The 16,095-nt window shown below is 40.6% G+C and overlaps 8 protein-coding genes and 1 long non-coding RNA gene across 12 annotated transcripts; 6 read left to right on the forward strand and 3 right to left on the reverse strand.

Annotated features, from left to right (window-relative positions):
- Positions 1–135: 135 nt before the first annotated feature.
- Positions 136–1,466, forward strand: LOC108658964 (RNA exonuclease 2). The gene has a single exon (XM_018111650.3). The coding sequence runs from the start codon at positions 266–268 to the stop codon at positions 905–907; it is 642 nt and encodes a 213-aa protein (XP_017967139.1). The 5' UTR covers positions 136–265; the 3' UTR covers positions 908–1,466.
- Lsd-1 (lipid storage droplet-1) lies at positions 875–3,158 on the reverse strand. 3 transcript variants are annotated; one of them, XM_089256450.1, is made up of 7 exons: positions 3,138–3,158; positions 2,780–3,069; positions 2,492–2,723; positions 2,008–2,201; positions 1,493–1,683; positions 1,274–1,430; positions 875–1,196 (listed from the first exon to the last, which is right to left on the reverse strand). In XM_089256450.1, exons 2-7 carry the CDS (start codon positions 3,065–3,067, stop codon positions 1,050–1,052), a joined length of 1,209 nt encoding a protein of 402 aa, XP_089112576.1. In that variant the 5' UTR covers positions 3,068–3,069; positions 3,138–3,158; the 3' UTR covers positions 875–1,049. The 3 variants fall into 3 exon arrangements, with proteins under 3 accessions (XP_089112576.1, XP_030239772.1, XP_017967136.1); XM_030383912.2 differs by having other exon boundaries at positions 1,253–1,430; positions 3,138–3,157; XM_018111647.3 differs by lacking the exon at positions 3,138–3,158 and having other exon boundaries at positions 1,253–1,430; positions 2,492–2,702.
- An 841-nt stretch (positions 3,159–3,999) lies between these two features.
- Positions 4,000–6,491, forward strand: udt (protein undicht). The gene is made up of 4 exons (XM_030383911.2): positions 4,000–4,204; positions 4,318–4,736; positions 4,818–5,629; positions 5,688–6,491. Exons 1-4 carry the CDS (start codon positions 4,156–4,158, stop codon positions 6,268–6,270), a joined length of 1,863 nt encoding a protein of 620 aa, XP_030239771.1. The 5' UTR covers positions 4,000–4,155; the 3' UTR covers positions 6,271–6,491.
- A 108-nt stretch (positions 6,492–6,599) lies between these two features.
- SdhD (succinate dehydrogenase, subunit D) lies at positions 6,600–7,693 on the forward strand. Its single transcript, XM_018111652.3, has 4 exons — positions 6,600–6,783; positions 6,872–6,987; positions 7,044–7,234; positions 7,297–7,693. The coding sequence occupies exons 1-4, from the start codon at positions 6,741–6,743 to the stop codon at positions 7,493–7,495; spliced, it is 549 nt and encodes a 182-aa protein (XP_017967141.1). The 5' UTR covers positions 6,600–6,740; the 3' UTR covers positions 7,496–7,693.
- On the reverse strand, positions 7,598–8,926 carry PTPMT1 (protein tyrosine phosphatase, mitochondrial 1). The gene is made up of 4 exons (XM_018111651.3): positions 8,736–8,926; positions 8,363–8,506; positions 7,924–8,241; positions 7,598–7,851 (listed from the first exon to the last, which is right to left on the reverse strand). Exons 1-4 carry the CDS (start codon positions 8,745–8,747, stop codon positions 7,723–7,725), a joined length of 603 nt encoding a protein of 200 aa, XP_017967140.1. The 5' UTR covers positions 8,748–8,926; the 3' UTR covers positions 7,598–7,722.
- LOC149092184 (uncharacterized) lies at positions 8,506–8,897 on the forward strand. Its single transcript, XR_016196225.1, has 2 exons — positions 8,506–8,700; positions 8,865–8,897. It is a non-coding gene; the product is annotated as an uncharacterized LOC149092184 (long non-coding RNA).
- A 256-nt stretch (positions 8,927–9,182) lies between the features above and the next one.
- Hrd3 (HMG-coA reductase degradation 3) lies at positions 9,183–12,543 on the forward strand. Of its 2 annotated transcripts, XM_030383910.2 has the most exons (8): positions 9,183–9,420; positions 9,500–9,942; positions 10,000–10,745; positions 10,835–11,009; positions 11,072–11,220; positions 11,290–11,624; positions 11,690–11,894; positions 11,948–12,543. In XM_030383910.2, exons 2-8 carry the CDS (start codon positions 9,516–9,518, stop codon positions 12,359–12,361), a joined length of 2,451 nt encoding a protein of 816 aa, XP_030239770.1. In that variant the 5' UTR covers positions 9,183–9,420; positions 9,500–9,515; the 3' UTR covers positions 12,362–12,543. The 2 variants fall into 2 exon arrangements, with proteins under 2 accessions (XP_030239770.1, XP_089112243.1); XM_089256117.1 differs by lacking the exon at positions 9,183–9,420 and having other exon boundaries at positions 9,427–9,942.
- Positions 12,544–12,599: 56 nt separating this feature from the next.
- Positions 12,600–14,045, reverse strand: Rpt5 (26S proteasome regulatory subunit Rpt5). Its single transcript, XM_018111646.3, has 3 exons — positions 13,832–14,045; positions 13,350–13,770; positions 12,600–13,291 (listed from the first exon to the last, which is right to left on the reverse strand). Exons 1-3 carry the CDS (start codon positions 14,039–14,041, stop codon positions 12,636–12,638), a joined length of 1,287 nt encoding a protein of 428 aa, XP_017967135.1. The 5' UTR covers positions 14,042–14,045; the 3' UTR covers positions 12,600–12,635.
- A 179-nt stretch (positions 14,046–14,224) lies between these two features.
- RanBP3 (ran-binding protein 3) lies at positions 14,225–16,092 on the forward strand. Its single transcript, XM_018111645.3, has 3 exons — positions 14,225–14,366; positions 14,516–14,955; positions 15,011–16,092. Exons 1-3 carry the CDS (start codon positions 14,351–14,353, stop codon positions 15,875–15,877), a joined length of 1,323 nt encoding a protein of 440 aa, XP_017967134.1. The 5' UTR covers positions 14,225–14,350; the 3' UTR covers positions 15,878–16,092.
- Positions 16,093–16,095: the final 3 nt, after the last annotated feature.

Here is a 16,095-nt window from a genome sequence, read left to right on the forward strand (position 1 = left end):
ATGACAGCTTCAGATTAATTTTACTTTTATGTATATGACAAATACATTTATCACACCCCAATTCTTTTACCACAAAACAGCTGTTTCTGTTAAGAGTTTCCTTACTTTAGAATATGCATACATACATACATATGTATGTACATGTTCACATATGTATAAGACAGTTTGTGTTAAGACAGGATTTAAAAGTTACAGTGCTTGCATAGAGTGCAAAAGCGCAGCGCGAGATATTGCAAGGTTGTTCAAATAAAATATTCAAATTCAAATGATATTTAAATTGAACCGGCTGTTAACAATACTCAGTAAACATACGTCAGCGTTATACAATAAACAACTGAACAAAATGAGCACGTGTAGTAAATTAGTTGGCGAGCCATCGGATATTGTTTGGATGGACTTGGAAATGACAGGACTGAATGTGGATAAAGATGTGATACTGGAAGTTTCATGTATTATAACGGACAAACTTTTGAATATTAAATCTGAAGGACCCTGTTTTGCAATAAAGCATCCAGAGCATGTTTATGAGACCATGAACGAATGGTCATTAAAGCATCACAACCAATCCGGCCTGGTGGACAGGTGTAGAAGCTCGGATGTGACGCCTGATCAGGCGGAGAATCTGATTCTTACATATCTGAAGGCAAACATACCAAACCGTAAATGCCCTTTGGCTGGCAACTCCGTCTATGTGGACCGTCTCTTTATAAATAAATATTTCCCACTTGTAAATGAGTATTTGCACTATCGTATCATAGACGTTTCTACTATTAAGGAGCTGGCCACTCGATGGAATCCCCAGATTATTGCAGGAGCTCCACGCAAACAGCTCAGTCACCGCAGTCTCGCAGATATTAAGGAGAGCATACAAGAATTGAAATACTATAAGGAACATTTATTCAAATGAATTTTATCTTATAATATACATATATATAAACGATAAGACGAAAATAAACAAATAAATCTGTTTAATTAGTACGAAAATGAAAGCAGAAGCAAAACTCTATGATTAGATATAAAAATACGACAGCAACGAAAAACTCTGCTTCTCAATAAACCCCATTTATATTATTTTGAGCGGGAGAGAAATTATTTGTTTCTTGTTGTCTTCTTGAGGATCGGCTAACTGTGTTGCTCTCACTACCCGTTACCTTTTCAGCTTCAATGCGTCCAGACAAAAAGCTAGCAACCCGTTCCTTTAAAGAGGTTCAGTTGAAGGATATAAAAGTAAATTAATATCAAATTTATTTACCAGATAGCCATTCGAGAGTACCTGCAGGTTACTATAGAAAGCGATCATACGTTTAATTAGAGATTCGGCTTCCTCCTTTGAGATATTCTTGACCTTATCTAAGCGCGTTATAGTTATTATGCGATTGTTAATGCATATTATCTGATGTACAACTTCGTGAGTGGTGTGTGCCAAATGTCTAAAATCAAAATTATCAGTTAGTTCCACCTAAAAATCACAGATTAGTATAGATCCACTCACTTGGGTAAATTGTTGGCAACATTCGCTGTATAGTTAACAAAGTGTACAACGCGCCTGGCTGACTCCCGAGTCAGCAACACAATCAACTGCTCCAATGTGACAGGCCTAGCTTGATTCTCCGGCTCGTCAGCACTTAGATATCCCCATAGTTCCTTTGCCTTTTGCATAGCCAGCTTCGGATCGGTGGCAATCTATGGAGAATTTAAATATATGCATATGTATGTGTTAATGCATGTACATATACGTATATGAGAATCTGTACTAAGATTCATTTATCGGTTAAGTAGTTTAAAACTTGATTTTTTTTTAAGGTTAAATTTTCAAAGTTTATAGTCATGAATAATAATAGATACGTATTAAACAATAAAATATTGTGTTGTTTCACTTGTACAATATTGCTGTATAGATATGCTTTTCACACACTGTATTAACGATGTACTCGTGCACGCGTATTGCTCGTGCTGTGCGATAGTAATCACGATAATTAAGTAACTCAACACGATTTGTTCACTTACCAATTCGGCCGCGTAGATAAGCACATGGATCGCTTCTTTGCTTTGTTTTTTAAGGGCTCGTGCCTCGGCAAAAGTTCTTTGCGTAAGTCTGCGTGTGAGTTTTCGTGAGAAGCGTTGACCGTGATGAATTGCCTTAATCGCACCCCTCTCGTTCGCCACTGCGCCCGTTGGTTCGTTATCATCGTCTTGAGGCGCTGCAGTGCGGTAAAACAATTTTTAAATATAATTCTATATACATATATGTACATACAATGTACATGTTTATTTTTTGGTAATGTTAAGCCGCAACAAAGCTGCGCGTTATCGTACGACTTATGTATGTACATACATGTCTGTGTGTGCGTTTTTGCGGTCGTCGCTTAGGCAATCGACAAAATGAGAATCAAATAGATTCAAAATTCATATAAAGCTTCGACTGATAACCTCAATGGCCCATCTTTTTTTTTTTTTTTTTTACATGAGACATCATCAAGATCTCACTCACCATCTGTCTGATCCTGGTCGGTGTGGATGGGCACAAGGTATTTGTCAACAAATTTGTCGCCTGCCGTAAAGGCTCCATCGATGCGATCTGCTGCATAGGTTGTTAGAGGACTTTCGAGCACCGCATTGCCAATTTGTTTAACGGAATCCGCACGTTTGAGCACAGGTCGCACCAGATGATCCGACATGTACTCCTTGGTATTCCAATACATCTTTAAGCACAAAATAATCGCCTATGTGAGCGAATCTCAAGTCACATTGACATATATGCTTTCCCAGCTGGACTTACCATTTCGGGTGGCAGATAGACAAGCGGTATACGCTGCTCCAATATGTCTAGGCTTTTGCACATCACATTGTCTAGTCGTTTGATGGGCATCTCGAATAGCTTCACAGCCGGCTGGACCGTCTCGTAGGCTGCACTAATTGTGGCCTCGGCCGTCTCAAAGTACCAGCTGAAGAGGCGATTGTTGTTCTTGACTTTGTCATAGATGTGCTCAACACGTTTAACGCTTGACTCCACCAACGGAATTGATGTAATGCGATCGATGGCCTCCATATGTAATCCAGCGACCATGACTGTCGTTTCATCATATTTAACATTTCTCAAGCATAAGCATAATTAAATATTTGAAAATATTACTTACCTATAATATTTGATTACGAAAAAGAATATAATCTACAGATTATTTAATGTTTCACAAGTGTTTCCTTTTTGAAATATGTACTTGGATTAGTTCTTTACAACTGGGAGAGCGCACTTCTCTTTTAAACGAGCTACGATTAAAGACTGCGCCAAATTTGCATTGATCATTTCATAGACATTATGGATGACGAGTAGATCGTCATGCTCAGATTGACCTTTACCGCCTAGTGATAAGGACGGCGCGATCCGCCTAGAGAAGTGTGTACCTAGACTCTACACTTATCAACAACATGCCATTTGTAGAAAGTTAAATAAGTTCCAAAGTGCAATCGAAACGGATTCCAATAAACCCAATCAAACAGGGACTCCATAAATGCAAGTATGAATCATTTCGATTGCCCAAATATTCGTTTATCTGAATCCATATTAAAACGATGCTAGAGCATAAAGTCCAGTTTAATGGGATTTCGCACCGTGTGTGTTAGAGTGGTGTTAGTCATGATTGGCGGGGGTGTTCGTATCGTTAGGCGTGCGACAATTGGACTACCACAGATAGCAGCTGTCTGTTTACATTAGAAGCATCAGACGGTGATTCTATTGTTTTCCCACAGACGTGCATAGATTGTATTTGTTGCTAAGCTGTGATTTCTGTAATCAGCCAGACATTTTTATTACTACATAAAGCGGTTAACTGCAAATGTAATCTAAGAATATGTCTGGGGCTCGTCTGTTTTGTCAGGACAGGCTCAAATTTGATCTTTGGACACAAGCTTGTAATTTGAACTGTAACTGAATATGTAAATAAATCAATTAGAACTAGTTCAAAAAATACGACAAGTGCTGTAAAATGATTGGGAATACAGTGCTGTAAAATGCACGCATAGCATTTGGTAAATTTGTTTGTTGCGTGTTTTCTTTGCTCAATTTGTGTTGAATATTAGTTTGTGTGATTTGCGTAGTGGTCGTTTTTAGTTAATATAATGTTTATAGAAAACTGAATATATTTTACAAGTCTTAAAATGAATAAATATTTAGGATTGATGTGCCTTTTAGGCCTTTCAAGCCTAGGTTCGTACAGCAACTTCAGCTACAGCCAAGCCACACCCAAGTGTCAAAGCGAGGCTTGAATGTGATTCATATAGAATTTACTAATAGAGTCGCTACCGAATTATTAATTACAGCGCATGCACAATACAATGAGCTGGAGCAACGCAACTGCATTATACCGAAAATACTGCAGGGCTCATGGTTTTCATGGGAAGTGGGTTTGCCTACCCAAACGATTATTGATGCTACATCAATGTCGAGGCGTGGCTACTGCATCAATTACCAACGACATCACGGCGATGAATACTCGTTTGTGTTTAAGGAACGATCCGCCAACTGCTATCATTGCGTGCGTACAATAATACGTACGCTCAACATCTTTGAGAAGTTCGAGGGACCGTGTGTTGGTTTGCCACCTGGGCAGGAGCCCACGGTGAACAATGTTTGTAAGGGAATTAAGGATGATCAGCAGTTAATAACACTGTTCAATGAAAACTTTGTACCAATTAATTGTCGTTCGTCTCTTGAGGGCGTTTGGCATTTTACATATCAGGCAAGTTTTTGTTTTATTGTATAATTAATATATTTTAATTTTAATTTGTCGACTTTTAATTTTAATTTAATCTGCTCTTAGAATCGATTCCGCTTTACGGGCGTCTGTAACAAACCAGATGCACGCATCCAATCGTGCCAGACTGCTGGCACACAATTTCTTATCCAGAATCAAAAGTTTAACATTACTTATCAGAAGTGTGAGGGCATGGAGGGCACGTTTACTGGAACTGTGGAGTTTAGCTGTCTCGGCGATTGGTTTGTGGGAAAGAATCATTATTTTGCTGTTGCCAATACAAAGGAATCACGTAAGGATGAAAAATACCGTTGCTTCCTCAAGAATCGAGATGATGATCTGTATGTGGGTGTCTCCATTACTGCTGAGTGCAACACTCTAAAGACGCCAGAAAACTCGCCCGAGCGTCTTAAGCTAACACCAGTGAAGGCTGAGTTTGTTGAGCCTGGTTGCACACTGCCTCAGAACTTTTCTGGCGAATGGGTGAACACGGCCAACATTGATGCCGATGTGTCCATTAGTGAAACACACATCAATGAGACATATTATCCGGATAGGGCTCGATACCGGAAGACAATTTACGTGTGCCGTGAACGTCGTGGTAATCGTGTTATGATGGCGCGTCTTACTGTTGATGGTTGCCAAAAGGATTATGTTTGCTTTGACTTTATGCCCAGGCACCACAATATCATACGTTATCGTAAGGGCTTAGCTGTTATTAAGGATGATTTCAGTACAGTTTGCTCCTGGGTACAATTTCCAAACTCTGAGGCATGGAAATATGATTTGTTCTTAGCGAAAAACCCAGTACCCGTCCGCTGTCCAGTTGCTGGAAAGTTTAATTTCACACAGAGGGGCGAACATCCCTTTAAGACAAGGTGAGTTTATAATTGAATAACATTTGAGGATATGCGACTTATTCAAAGAATATTCCAGAATCCTTGGTGGCGTTACACTGAGTCCTCGTCCAGATATCCACTGCAAGCAAAACATATCCGACTTATCAGTCTGTGACACAGACCAAAAGGAGTTGGCCGTCGATGAGAATTATTGCTTGTCTGTGGATCATTTGGGACGACCTGTTGATATATACAGTGATCCCGATTACCGTATGAAATGCATTGGCTTTTGGAAGGAAAATCTAAAATCATATCTAATTACTTACGATGATTTGGATCCTCTATCCAAATACCGTTGTTGGGTGTATCAACGTGCTGATCTAAACCGCGTACTAATGTCGCAGGCTGTAGGCGCATTTTGTAAACTAAACCAAGACGTTACCTCATGGAATCACTCCGAAGGCGCTGCAGTCGCCATTGATGCCGTTGAGTACGAACGTGAACGCGATGATTGTCCTATGTATTTCGACGATGGTTTGAATCCTTGGAGACCATCAGATGCTTCAAACATTGTCTTCGAATGGGACTTTTACAAAGCTGGCGCAGATCATTTGGCTTACCCTAGTTTTGTCTTAGGTATTTCCGGAATTTTTATGGTAGTTACATTTTTAGTCGCTTAATAAGTGTAGAATAGGTTTTACAGTACCGTCCATCCATGTTTCAGTCTAGAAAACTATAGCATTATTTTAAAATGTGCCTTTGATATTTAATCAAATTATCGACATTCTTAAACAAAATGACAACATATCGTTCTAGTTTATAAGTATCCTTTTTACATCCGTCCACAAACGAATCTCAATGTTCTGTACAAACAAATAAAGCAGTCCAATGCACTTTTAAATGTTTGCATTTTCTTTTAACAATTTTTGCAATATTAATATAATTTGAATTACCAAATAATATTCAAACAGATACAAATGTCGGGCCGAGCCGATAACACAATCGATAGTTTTCCTTACCGATAAGCAGTAGGCATGAAACTTTTCAGTGCTGTAAAGTAGTCTAAATGTCGGTAGTTGACTGTTCGAGCCAATAACAAGTGTTTTTATATTTTCTTCAAAACTTTGATCTTGTAATACAAACATAAAACATGTTGTCTTCTGTACTTCTGCGTGGTGCAGCTCGCGGTAATGGTGAGTATAATATTCAATTGCAAATGGATATTTATCTCACCTGACAAATGTTCTCATTATATAACGGCATCGTACGACACACCGACAGCTGCAACACTTATTAAATCCGTGCGTGTCTCGCCATTGAAGGCTTACTCCACAATTGTGGCCAATACGCAACGCCAAGTTGGAATCAAACCTCTGGCGTTGGCTAAACAAATTTCGGTACTTATTAACAAGTCTGTTATGATATATATATAATCACCTATCTAACTTTTCAGCCCATCGTGATGCGCGAGATTTCGGTGAGCGCTCCAAGAATGGCATCTGCAACTGGCAGTCACACTCGTCTATGGACTATTGAACGCGTATTGTCTGCTGGTCTGCTGGCAGTTATTCCAGCAGCGTTCATTGCTCCTTCGCAAGTCATGGACGCCCTTTTGGCTATATCTGTAGTCATTCACACCCATTGGTAAGATGCGTGGATAAGAATTCGTGATATAATATGCCTAACCATTTTTTATAAATTTATAGGGGTGTTGAGGCAATGGTGGTGGATTACTTGCGCCCATCAGTTGTTGGTAATGTTGTGCCAAAAGTTGCTCACATTGCTCTCATCTTAATGTCAGTAGCCGCGTTGGGAGGCCTGTTCTATTTCATCAAGAACGATATTGGTTTGGCCAATGGAATCAAGCGCTTCTGGGCTATCAAGGGCAAGGACACCAACCAGTGAATGGATAGCCCACTTGTTTATTGTGTATACCCATTCGGCATTTGGGTCTTAGTCATTAGCGGTAAATTAAAATAACTTGTAACACAAAAAAAAAAAAAAGGCTCACGTACACAACAAACTTGTATTGAAAACTTTTACTTAATGCTAATTAGTCTGGTAAAGGCAACAAAAATAAAAACGTGCGCCATTTGTTACGCAGTGAATATAACAGATCAGTCAGGGCTGGGTCATGACTGGGGCTCCACGTTATTTGCATAGAATATTCTCAGCGCATCCCATTGTTTGGTATGCAGTAAGATATGTGGTCGACATTGACGCATGTGGTCAACAGCTTGATCTGGGGTCCAACCGTTTTTCTAAAAATAAATACACACAATTAGACAGAAACTTTGATGCGTCATCAGATGACGGCTCTTTTTAAATCGTACCAGCATGAGGTAGCATCCCACCAAGGTCGCACTCCGTGTTCGCCCTGCTTTGCAATGCACATAAACAGAACCAATATTCTCAGCATATTGTGAGGAATCGAACTTCGGTATGCGTTTTGAGAGTGGCAAAAAGCGGTTTATAAACTCAACGCCACGGTAGAGTTTTTCTTGATTAGGTGATTCGAATATATCTGTGGTGGCCAGTTGTAAAAACTCAATACCGAGAGCCTTCCATTTGGCTAAGTCGTTTGAAAACGCAGTAAGTTCGTAGTCTTCATTCATTGACACGACAGCTTTCATGTTTTCCTTTTCAATTAACTGTTGGCCAAAAATAATTCCTTGTGATTAATCATTTAAGTTTTGGAGCTTAAACAGCTACTAATTTGTAAGCTATTACAATTTTAATACAATTATTTACGAAAAAACAAACATAACTTACGTCATTTGCTTGGCTTCTGAAGGGCAGCGCTCCCAGTATAACATTTTCATCAATACGATCGTACCAATTCCTTGCTGTTGCTTTTTCCATGAGCACATTGTAGAGCAGCGTTGGATAAAAGGAGATCCGTGCAAACATTGCCGCCTTTATTATACACAGTTGGGAGAGGAGAAGTTAAGGATTAGTACTACGTTTTCGGGTCTAGCGTATGGGCTGCAACAGCTGGAAACTTTCACCAGCTTACGACGTTTAGCATGAATAACCTAATGCGTGACTGTCTGAATCGGTTGGAGCGCGGCTTGGAACTGGTTTTATTGACGCTGTTGAACGCAATGCCAGTATGTGATACCTTGCAGTCGCTGCCGTAACTTACACTCATTTCCATGCTTTTGTGTTGCTTCTTGGTTCAAAAGATCAATGAGTCACAACTAAACAATGCTTCCTTGTATATTAATTAGTATATTCATAAATTATCACTCTTATTTTCGTGCTGCCGCTTCAGTCATTTGCATTATGAAATGGGACAACAATAAAAGGCTAGATTATCTTTGTAAAACTTTCTAGCACTGGAAAAATCGTAGAGGTGTGCATACCCGTATATCAGTTGTAGCTGCCTAGCCAGCTATCGCGATGTGTTATCAACATAAAAATAACAACCCATTAAATTGTTACATTATATATATTCAAATAGATGCATGACATGTAAGTTTTATTGAATTAATTTGTTTATGCACTTTATTTTAGATCGAAAATTAGTTTCAATAGCATTTCAAAATTTGTTACTCTATCAAATCAGCTGTGATAGTTCACTGATTTCACATTACATTTTTGCTCATCTCTGTCCATGCGGCGTTGGTAACACTAGACAGCAATTATTGTTGCAACAAATGAAAGGTTCTTTAATCTTACGTGTGAAAATAATATAAGCTGTCAAAAGACAAATAGGACAACACATAAAGTTGCTGCACTGTTGAAAAATGCACCAGCAATAAAACGGACTGGAAGCACTAAGCCCTACCAAACGGTGAAAAAACAATCAGTGTGTGCACAAAAAAAAAGTAAATAACACACGTCAGACCTTAAAAAACAAGAAAATTTCAAGTATATTTAACATTTATCTTTTTACTGCAAACGTAGAGACACGTTCCTCACGATGAGACTGCCAAGCATGATGAGCATTTTGCTGCTCCTATTCCTCCAATGCAGCCAGCTGTTGCGGGCGGAGTTGCAGGGCCCACTCTCGGATATCGCCAGCGCGACAGCAACAACCGAACCCACGGATGCACATAGTCAATCCAATACCGAAGCAGATGAGATAACGACAGCCGGGAAAGATGCTAAAGTCCCTCCCATGGACCCATCATCGTCAGCAACAGCACCTGGGAGCAATGACCGTAAAGCGGCCAAACTTAAGGATACCGAATTTGCTCCCCGTACAAAAGTAATGCCAGCTGCATTGTTTGAGCGCCTATGGAATGACAGTCTATTGAAACAACAAAAGCTAAAAGCTCAGATTGAAGCAATTGAAGCGAGAACAAAACCTGCTGAAATAGTCGAATTGACTCCCGAGCAAATTGAAGGTATGCTATTCGAATAGCCCAAATATTCCAGTGGGCTAATATTTTGTTCTATTGCAGCTCAAGGTTTTTACGAAAATGCGATGGAAATGTTGGCCAAACCGCGGAGTGATAAGCGCGTCGCTTTAACATTGCTTCGCAAGGCAGCCGCTTTTAATCATCTCAAGGCACGTGCTGAACTGGCGTGGTCCATGCTCTTGGGTCATTGGATGCCATTTGATTTTCACCATGCAGCAGAAGAATTTGAGGCCTTGGCAAACGAAGGAGTGCCTGAAGCTCATTTGGGTCTTGGATTTTTGTATTCAGTTGGAGTGGGTGGCAAGAATGTCAGTCAACCGTTGGCGCTACTGCATTACACCCTTGCAGCACTTGGCGACAATACGCTTGCCCAGATGGCAATGGGCTATCGATATTTATACGGCATCAACGTGCCAACTAGCTGTGAGAAGTCGTTAATACAGTACAAGCGTGTGGCTAAGAAGGTAGCCTCAAAGATAACTTTCGCTAACGGACCTATTGTGCATCGAGTCCGTCTTCTAGATGAGTTAGAAAATCCAGGCAGTCATGAAACTGAAATTGTGGACTATTATCAGCTACTCGCAGATAAGGGCGATGTGCAGTCGCAGGTTGGCTTAGGCCAGTTGTACTACCAAGGCGGCAAGGCAATTCAGCAGGATCACCAAAAAGCATTAGAATATTTCACCCTTGCTGCCAATGCGGGCAATGCGATAGGTTTCGCATTTTTAGGCAAGCTCTATTTGGAGGGTAGCGAGCAAATCAAGGCGGACAACGAAACGGCATTTAAGGTAAGAGAGAAATTATAGACATATATATACAAAATATATATGATTACTGATAATTTAAATACAATTGTAATTTTTGAATTTCAATTCAGTACTTCTCAAAGGCTTCTGAGATGGGTGATCCTGTGGGTCAGAGCGGCCTGGGTCTAATGTACTTAAAAGGTCTTGGTGTCCCTAAAGATTCCATTAAGGCTTTGTCTTACTTTACACAAGCTGCTGATCAAGGCTGGGTTGACGGACAATTGCAACTTGGAACCATGTACTTCAGTGAGTTTTACTTTTATATTTATCAAATGACGAATCATATGTAAAGTTTGTTTTAATAATAGCTGGCAATGGCGTGAAGACAGATTACAAGCTTGCGCTTAAGTATTTCAATTTGGCCACACAGTCCGGCCATGTTTTGGCGTACTATAATTTGGGAATCATGCACGCCTACGGCATGGGCATGTTGCGATCTTGCCCAGCTGCTGTTGAGGTAAATTTGGCAGGTCTTATATAGATTTTTCAATTCATATTCTGTTTCTCAAATATTTTTAAAATATAGTTCTTCAAAAACGTGGCAGAGCGTGGCCGTTGGAGCAGTAGACTGATGCACGCCTACAGTGATTACAAACAGAATCGTGTTGACGAGGCCTACATGCAGTATTCTCTAATGGCTGAAGTTGGCTACGAGGTAGCCCAGAGTAATGCTGCTTTCTTATTGGATCGCGAGGAGGTGCATGTCTTTAATGATCGGCATGAAGATTTGATTCGTGCATTTTATTATTGGAAACGAGCTGCTAACCAGGGTTACTCAGCGGCTCAAGTGAAGCTTGGTGATTACTACTACTACGGCTGGGGTACTAAAACTGACTTTGAAACCGCTGCGGCTCTTTACAGGTGCGTAGCTATGATAAAATTCAATGTCTATCTTTACAATTTTGTTTCTTACATTAACTATACAGGAAAGCTTCAGATCAGCAATACAATGCACAGGCCATGTTTAATTTGGGTTATATGCACGAGCAAGGGTTGGGCATGAAGAAGGATTGGCATTTAGCCAAAAGATTATATGATTTGGCAGCAGAAACAAACTCGGATGCCAAAGTGCCTGTGGCCATTGCGTTATTCAAGCTTCAGATGCTAGCAAAGATTGAATCAATAAAGCAGGTAAGAAAATTACATTTCACTTTTTGTTTTCAATCCTAACCGATGTTATTCAGTCGCCATACAGATTCATCTTTTATATGGATGAAAACATTGCTGCCAATTGGGATTTATATATGATTACCATACTGACTCTGCTGCTTGGCATAATAATGTACACTAGACGACCATTCCAACAGCCAGATCAACCTGCACAGCCTCCCCAGCAATTAGCTAATGATATAGCAGCAGTTCCCGTAAATGCTGCACAAGCAGTTCCATTAGCACCAGCTGCAGCTACAGCTGCAACCACAGCGACAGCGACAGTTTCTTCTTCTGGAACAACAGTCGTAACAGGAGTATCATCCACATCTATAACTACAACGACTGCAACCACGTCTAGCAGCGGAACGTCCACCCCAACAGCAACGACAAGCAGCTCATCTGCAGGGACAAGCAGCAGCAGCAATACACTCGATCCCACTGATTAGGCTTAACAAATTGTTTAATCATCCTAGTTTAATTAGTGACCATGTAAATATTTATCATCTATTTTTTATTATTTCTGAATGGAATTTTTAGATATTTAAAAATCAGAAATATCGTACTCAAAAAATATATATGTGTTGTACTGATAAAACTGCTTATCCATGCGATACGATCCCTAATGATATCTCTCGAATATTTTCCTTCTGTTATATATTTTCTTCATTAATTCTTTAATGTATGAAGATTACAAGTAAATTTATTTTGCGAATATTTAGTCTAAGCATAGTAGTTAAGATTAGCTTTCTTCTTGGACTGCACCTCCATGATAGCATCCATAAAGTCCTCGTGTGTCACCGATGTGGCTGAGCGACGCAGAGCGATCATACCCGCCTCTACACAGACTGCCTTGCACTGTGCGCCATTGAAGTCGTCTGTGGAACGAGATAGTTCCTCGAAATTCACATCGTTGCTAACATTCATTTTACGCGAGTGAATTTGCATGATGCGCGCACGAGCTTCTTCATTCGGATGTGGAAATTCGATCTTACGATCCAAGCGGCCAGAACGCAAAAGGGCGGGATCGAGAATATCGACTCGATTTGTAGCAGCAATGACCTTAATATCAGCAGTTGAGCTAAAACCGTCCAATTGATTTAGCAGCTCCAACATAGTTCGCTGCACCTCGCGATCACCGGCTTTCTCCGAATCAAAACGCTTTGTACCAATAGCGTCCAACTCGTCAATAAAAATAATAGCAGGGGCTTTTTCCTTAGCCAATGCAAAGGCATCACGCACCAGCTTTGCGCCATCACCAATAAACATTTGAACAAGCTGAGGACCAGCTAACTTGAGGAAAGTGGACTTTGTTTGGGCAGCGCAAGCACGGGCAAGCAGAGTCTTGCCAGTTCCAGGGGGGCCATACAATAGGACACCTATGAATCAAATTTTAAATATAGTTTATTGCATTGATTGCAGTGTTAATGAACAGACCTTTTGGTGGATGGATGCCAAGGTTCTTGAACTTTTCCTTGTGCGTCATTGGCAGTACAACGGCTTCGATGAGCTCCTGGATCTGTTTATCCAGGCCACCAATATCGGAATACTGCTCTGTGGGACGCTCATCAACTTCCATGGCCTTAACACGAGCATCGTATTCCGCCGGCAAAGTTTCAAGAATCAGATAAGAGTCTTTATTGACGCCAACTAAATCGCCGGGTTTGAGTTTTTCTGCATCAACCAGGCCAATGACTGGCAAGAAATACGCCTGACGTGTTGAAGTTTTTATAACAGCACATTTGCCTTTGCGTTGGTTATCTAGCACGGTAACGGAGCCGTCATCCTCCTCTTCTTGCGGATCCACATCCAGCAACTCGATGACATTGGACACCAGATATGGCAGAGTTTTATTAACCTAAAATACATTGTATATATATTAACTTTTAGTTTTATTTTAGCTAAAATATTTTGCATACCTTTATCTTTTCCGTATTATCTTTAATTTTCTCGTTTTGCGCTTGAATTTCATGTGTGATCCGCATTACCTCGCTCTTCATTATTTTAATTTCGTTGTCCATCAATCGAGTCCTGCTCACAATCTCATCAGTGGACATTCGCAGCACCTCTTCGCCCAACGATTCCTCACCATCCTCCCATATTGATTTGTCCTCAAGTGTTTGGGCCATTTTAATTCAACTTGTTTTAACAATAAACTTGGTTAAATATAAGTATTCTTATGCCAAGCTGCTTGATTTACTTTGCGTTTCTAGTCGATGACTTGTAAAAATTTCGTGTTTTTTTTTCCAGTATTAACCAAGTTTGACAGATAAATGTGTTGTACAATCATCAAATGATATCGATGCTTCAGCAAGTCTAATGCGATTTAAATATCGATAGTTGGCTGTTTTACAGTACTGCAAAGGCTTCAAGAGAACGCTTTTTTCTTGTAAAATTTTTTAGCAAACTATAAATTACAAACATATATTTCCATTGCCATGTCCGAAAATAATGGTAAGTGAGATAACTATGTTAATAGCTATTATTGGTCGTGCATATGGATCTAATACAATTCCTAGAATGTCAGAAGCTCTGCTAGAGTCAGCCAATATAAAGTGAAGTTCAAGTCAAATACAATATCTTTGCTTGCTTGTGTTTTGTAGAGGCGTCGGTCGAAGCCAACTGCTTCAGAGGTGGTTTTACTTTGAAAGCATCACGTCTTGGCGGAGCTGTGCTGCGACCACCTGTGCTCGGCGACAGTTCTGTAATAAGCTCGGCTCATATTAATACCAACAGCAGCAACAATAGTTCGCCCGCATTAGCCGGCGGAAACGAGAAGACTGATGAAGATGGTATTGTAGGTAATCCGTTTTTACGCGAGCAAAGGGAAGATGAAGATGATGTGGCCGCCCAAGTGGTGGAGTCCACAGAGAATATTGATAAGGATGATGATGAAATCGACGAGCGGCCGGATCCGCTTTCAATGCTGCGCAATAACGGCATTGAGCGCTCCAACATATTTGCTGCAGCGAAAACAACTTTGCCGCGTGTTCAGACAAGTGGATTTATTTTCGGCCAAAACGTGCACGAGCGAGTCGTGGGGGTATGATATACATTTCTATAATGCTTCAAATATATATATGTTGAATGTATTGCAGGAAAATCTGAACACAGAATCGAATACGGAAGCTGCATCATCTGGAACAGCGGAAGCTACCTCATCGCAGTTGCTATTTTCCAGCGTCATTCAGAAAGCTGCTAAATCGACAGAAAACAACAAGGAGACGTCGGAGGCAAAGAGCCTCAATGACGTGGCCCGTGAATACGAGGAAAGCCGTGCTCAGAAACGAAAGTATGAAGAGGTGGAGACCTTTACCGGCGAGGAAAACGAAATCAATATTGCCGATGTTAGCTGCAAGCTATTTGCATTTGTGAACAGCAATTGGGAAGAGCGCGGACGCGGTAGTCTTCGTCTAAACGATGCCAAGGATGAGCATGACTGCTCCCGCGTAGTCTTCCGCACATCGGGCAACTTACGTTTGCTAGTAAACACTAAAGTCTGGGCGGCAATGGTGGCCGAACGCGCCAGCCAGAAATCGCTACGTCTAACTGCCATGGACAATACGGGTACCGTAAAGATCTTTTTGGCCATGGGTCGACCTGCAGATATTGCACAGGTGCACAAAGAATTGAGCGAGCGCATTGCCAAGCGCAAGCTGACGCATCCAGAGGAATGTGCTGTGGTCGAAGCCAAAAATGGCATTTCATCTGAAGCCTGTGCTGTCAACGTACAGCCGGAATCAACAACCAACGATGACGATGAGGATGAAGCTGTGGGTGGTGTGGCTGACCCAATGCCAACCACTGGTTCCACCACAGCCATTGCCGAAGCGGATAGCAACGAGCCAAGCCCAAAAAAGGCGCTCATGCTGGCGGACAGCAGCGTGGATGTGGTCGTGTCAGCGGCAGACAATGATGCTGAGGCAGAACCCAAGGTGTTGGCTGAAGAGGAAGAAGGGGCTTAAAAGATCTGGTCTACGTTTTCGTCTTTTTTATTTTGGTTAAAAAAAAAAAACAAAAAACAAATGCAGAACCACAAAAACTAAATAAAACAAAGTGTGAGTTATTATAAATTAATTATAATAATTTATTAATAATTATTATTATTAAAGTAAAATAAATGAAGTTCCGAATTGAAAGCCCGGGCGCAACGTCTACAAAAGACAATTATCAATTACAACAT

This window comes from Drosophila navojoa, chromosome 2 (assembly GCF_054131105.1).
Source record: "Drosophila navojoa isolate 15081-1374.11 chromosome 2, UAZ_NAV_1.0, whole genome shotgun sequence".
Classification (NCBI taxonomy): Eukaryota; Metazoa; Arthropoda; class Insecta; order Diptera; family Drosophilidae; genus Drosophila; species Drosophila navojoa.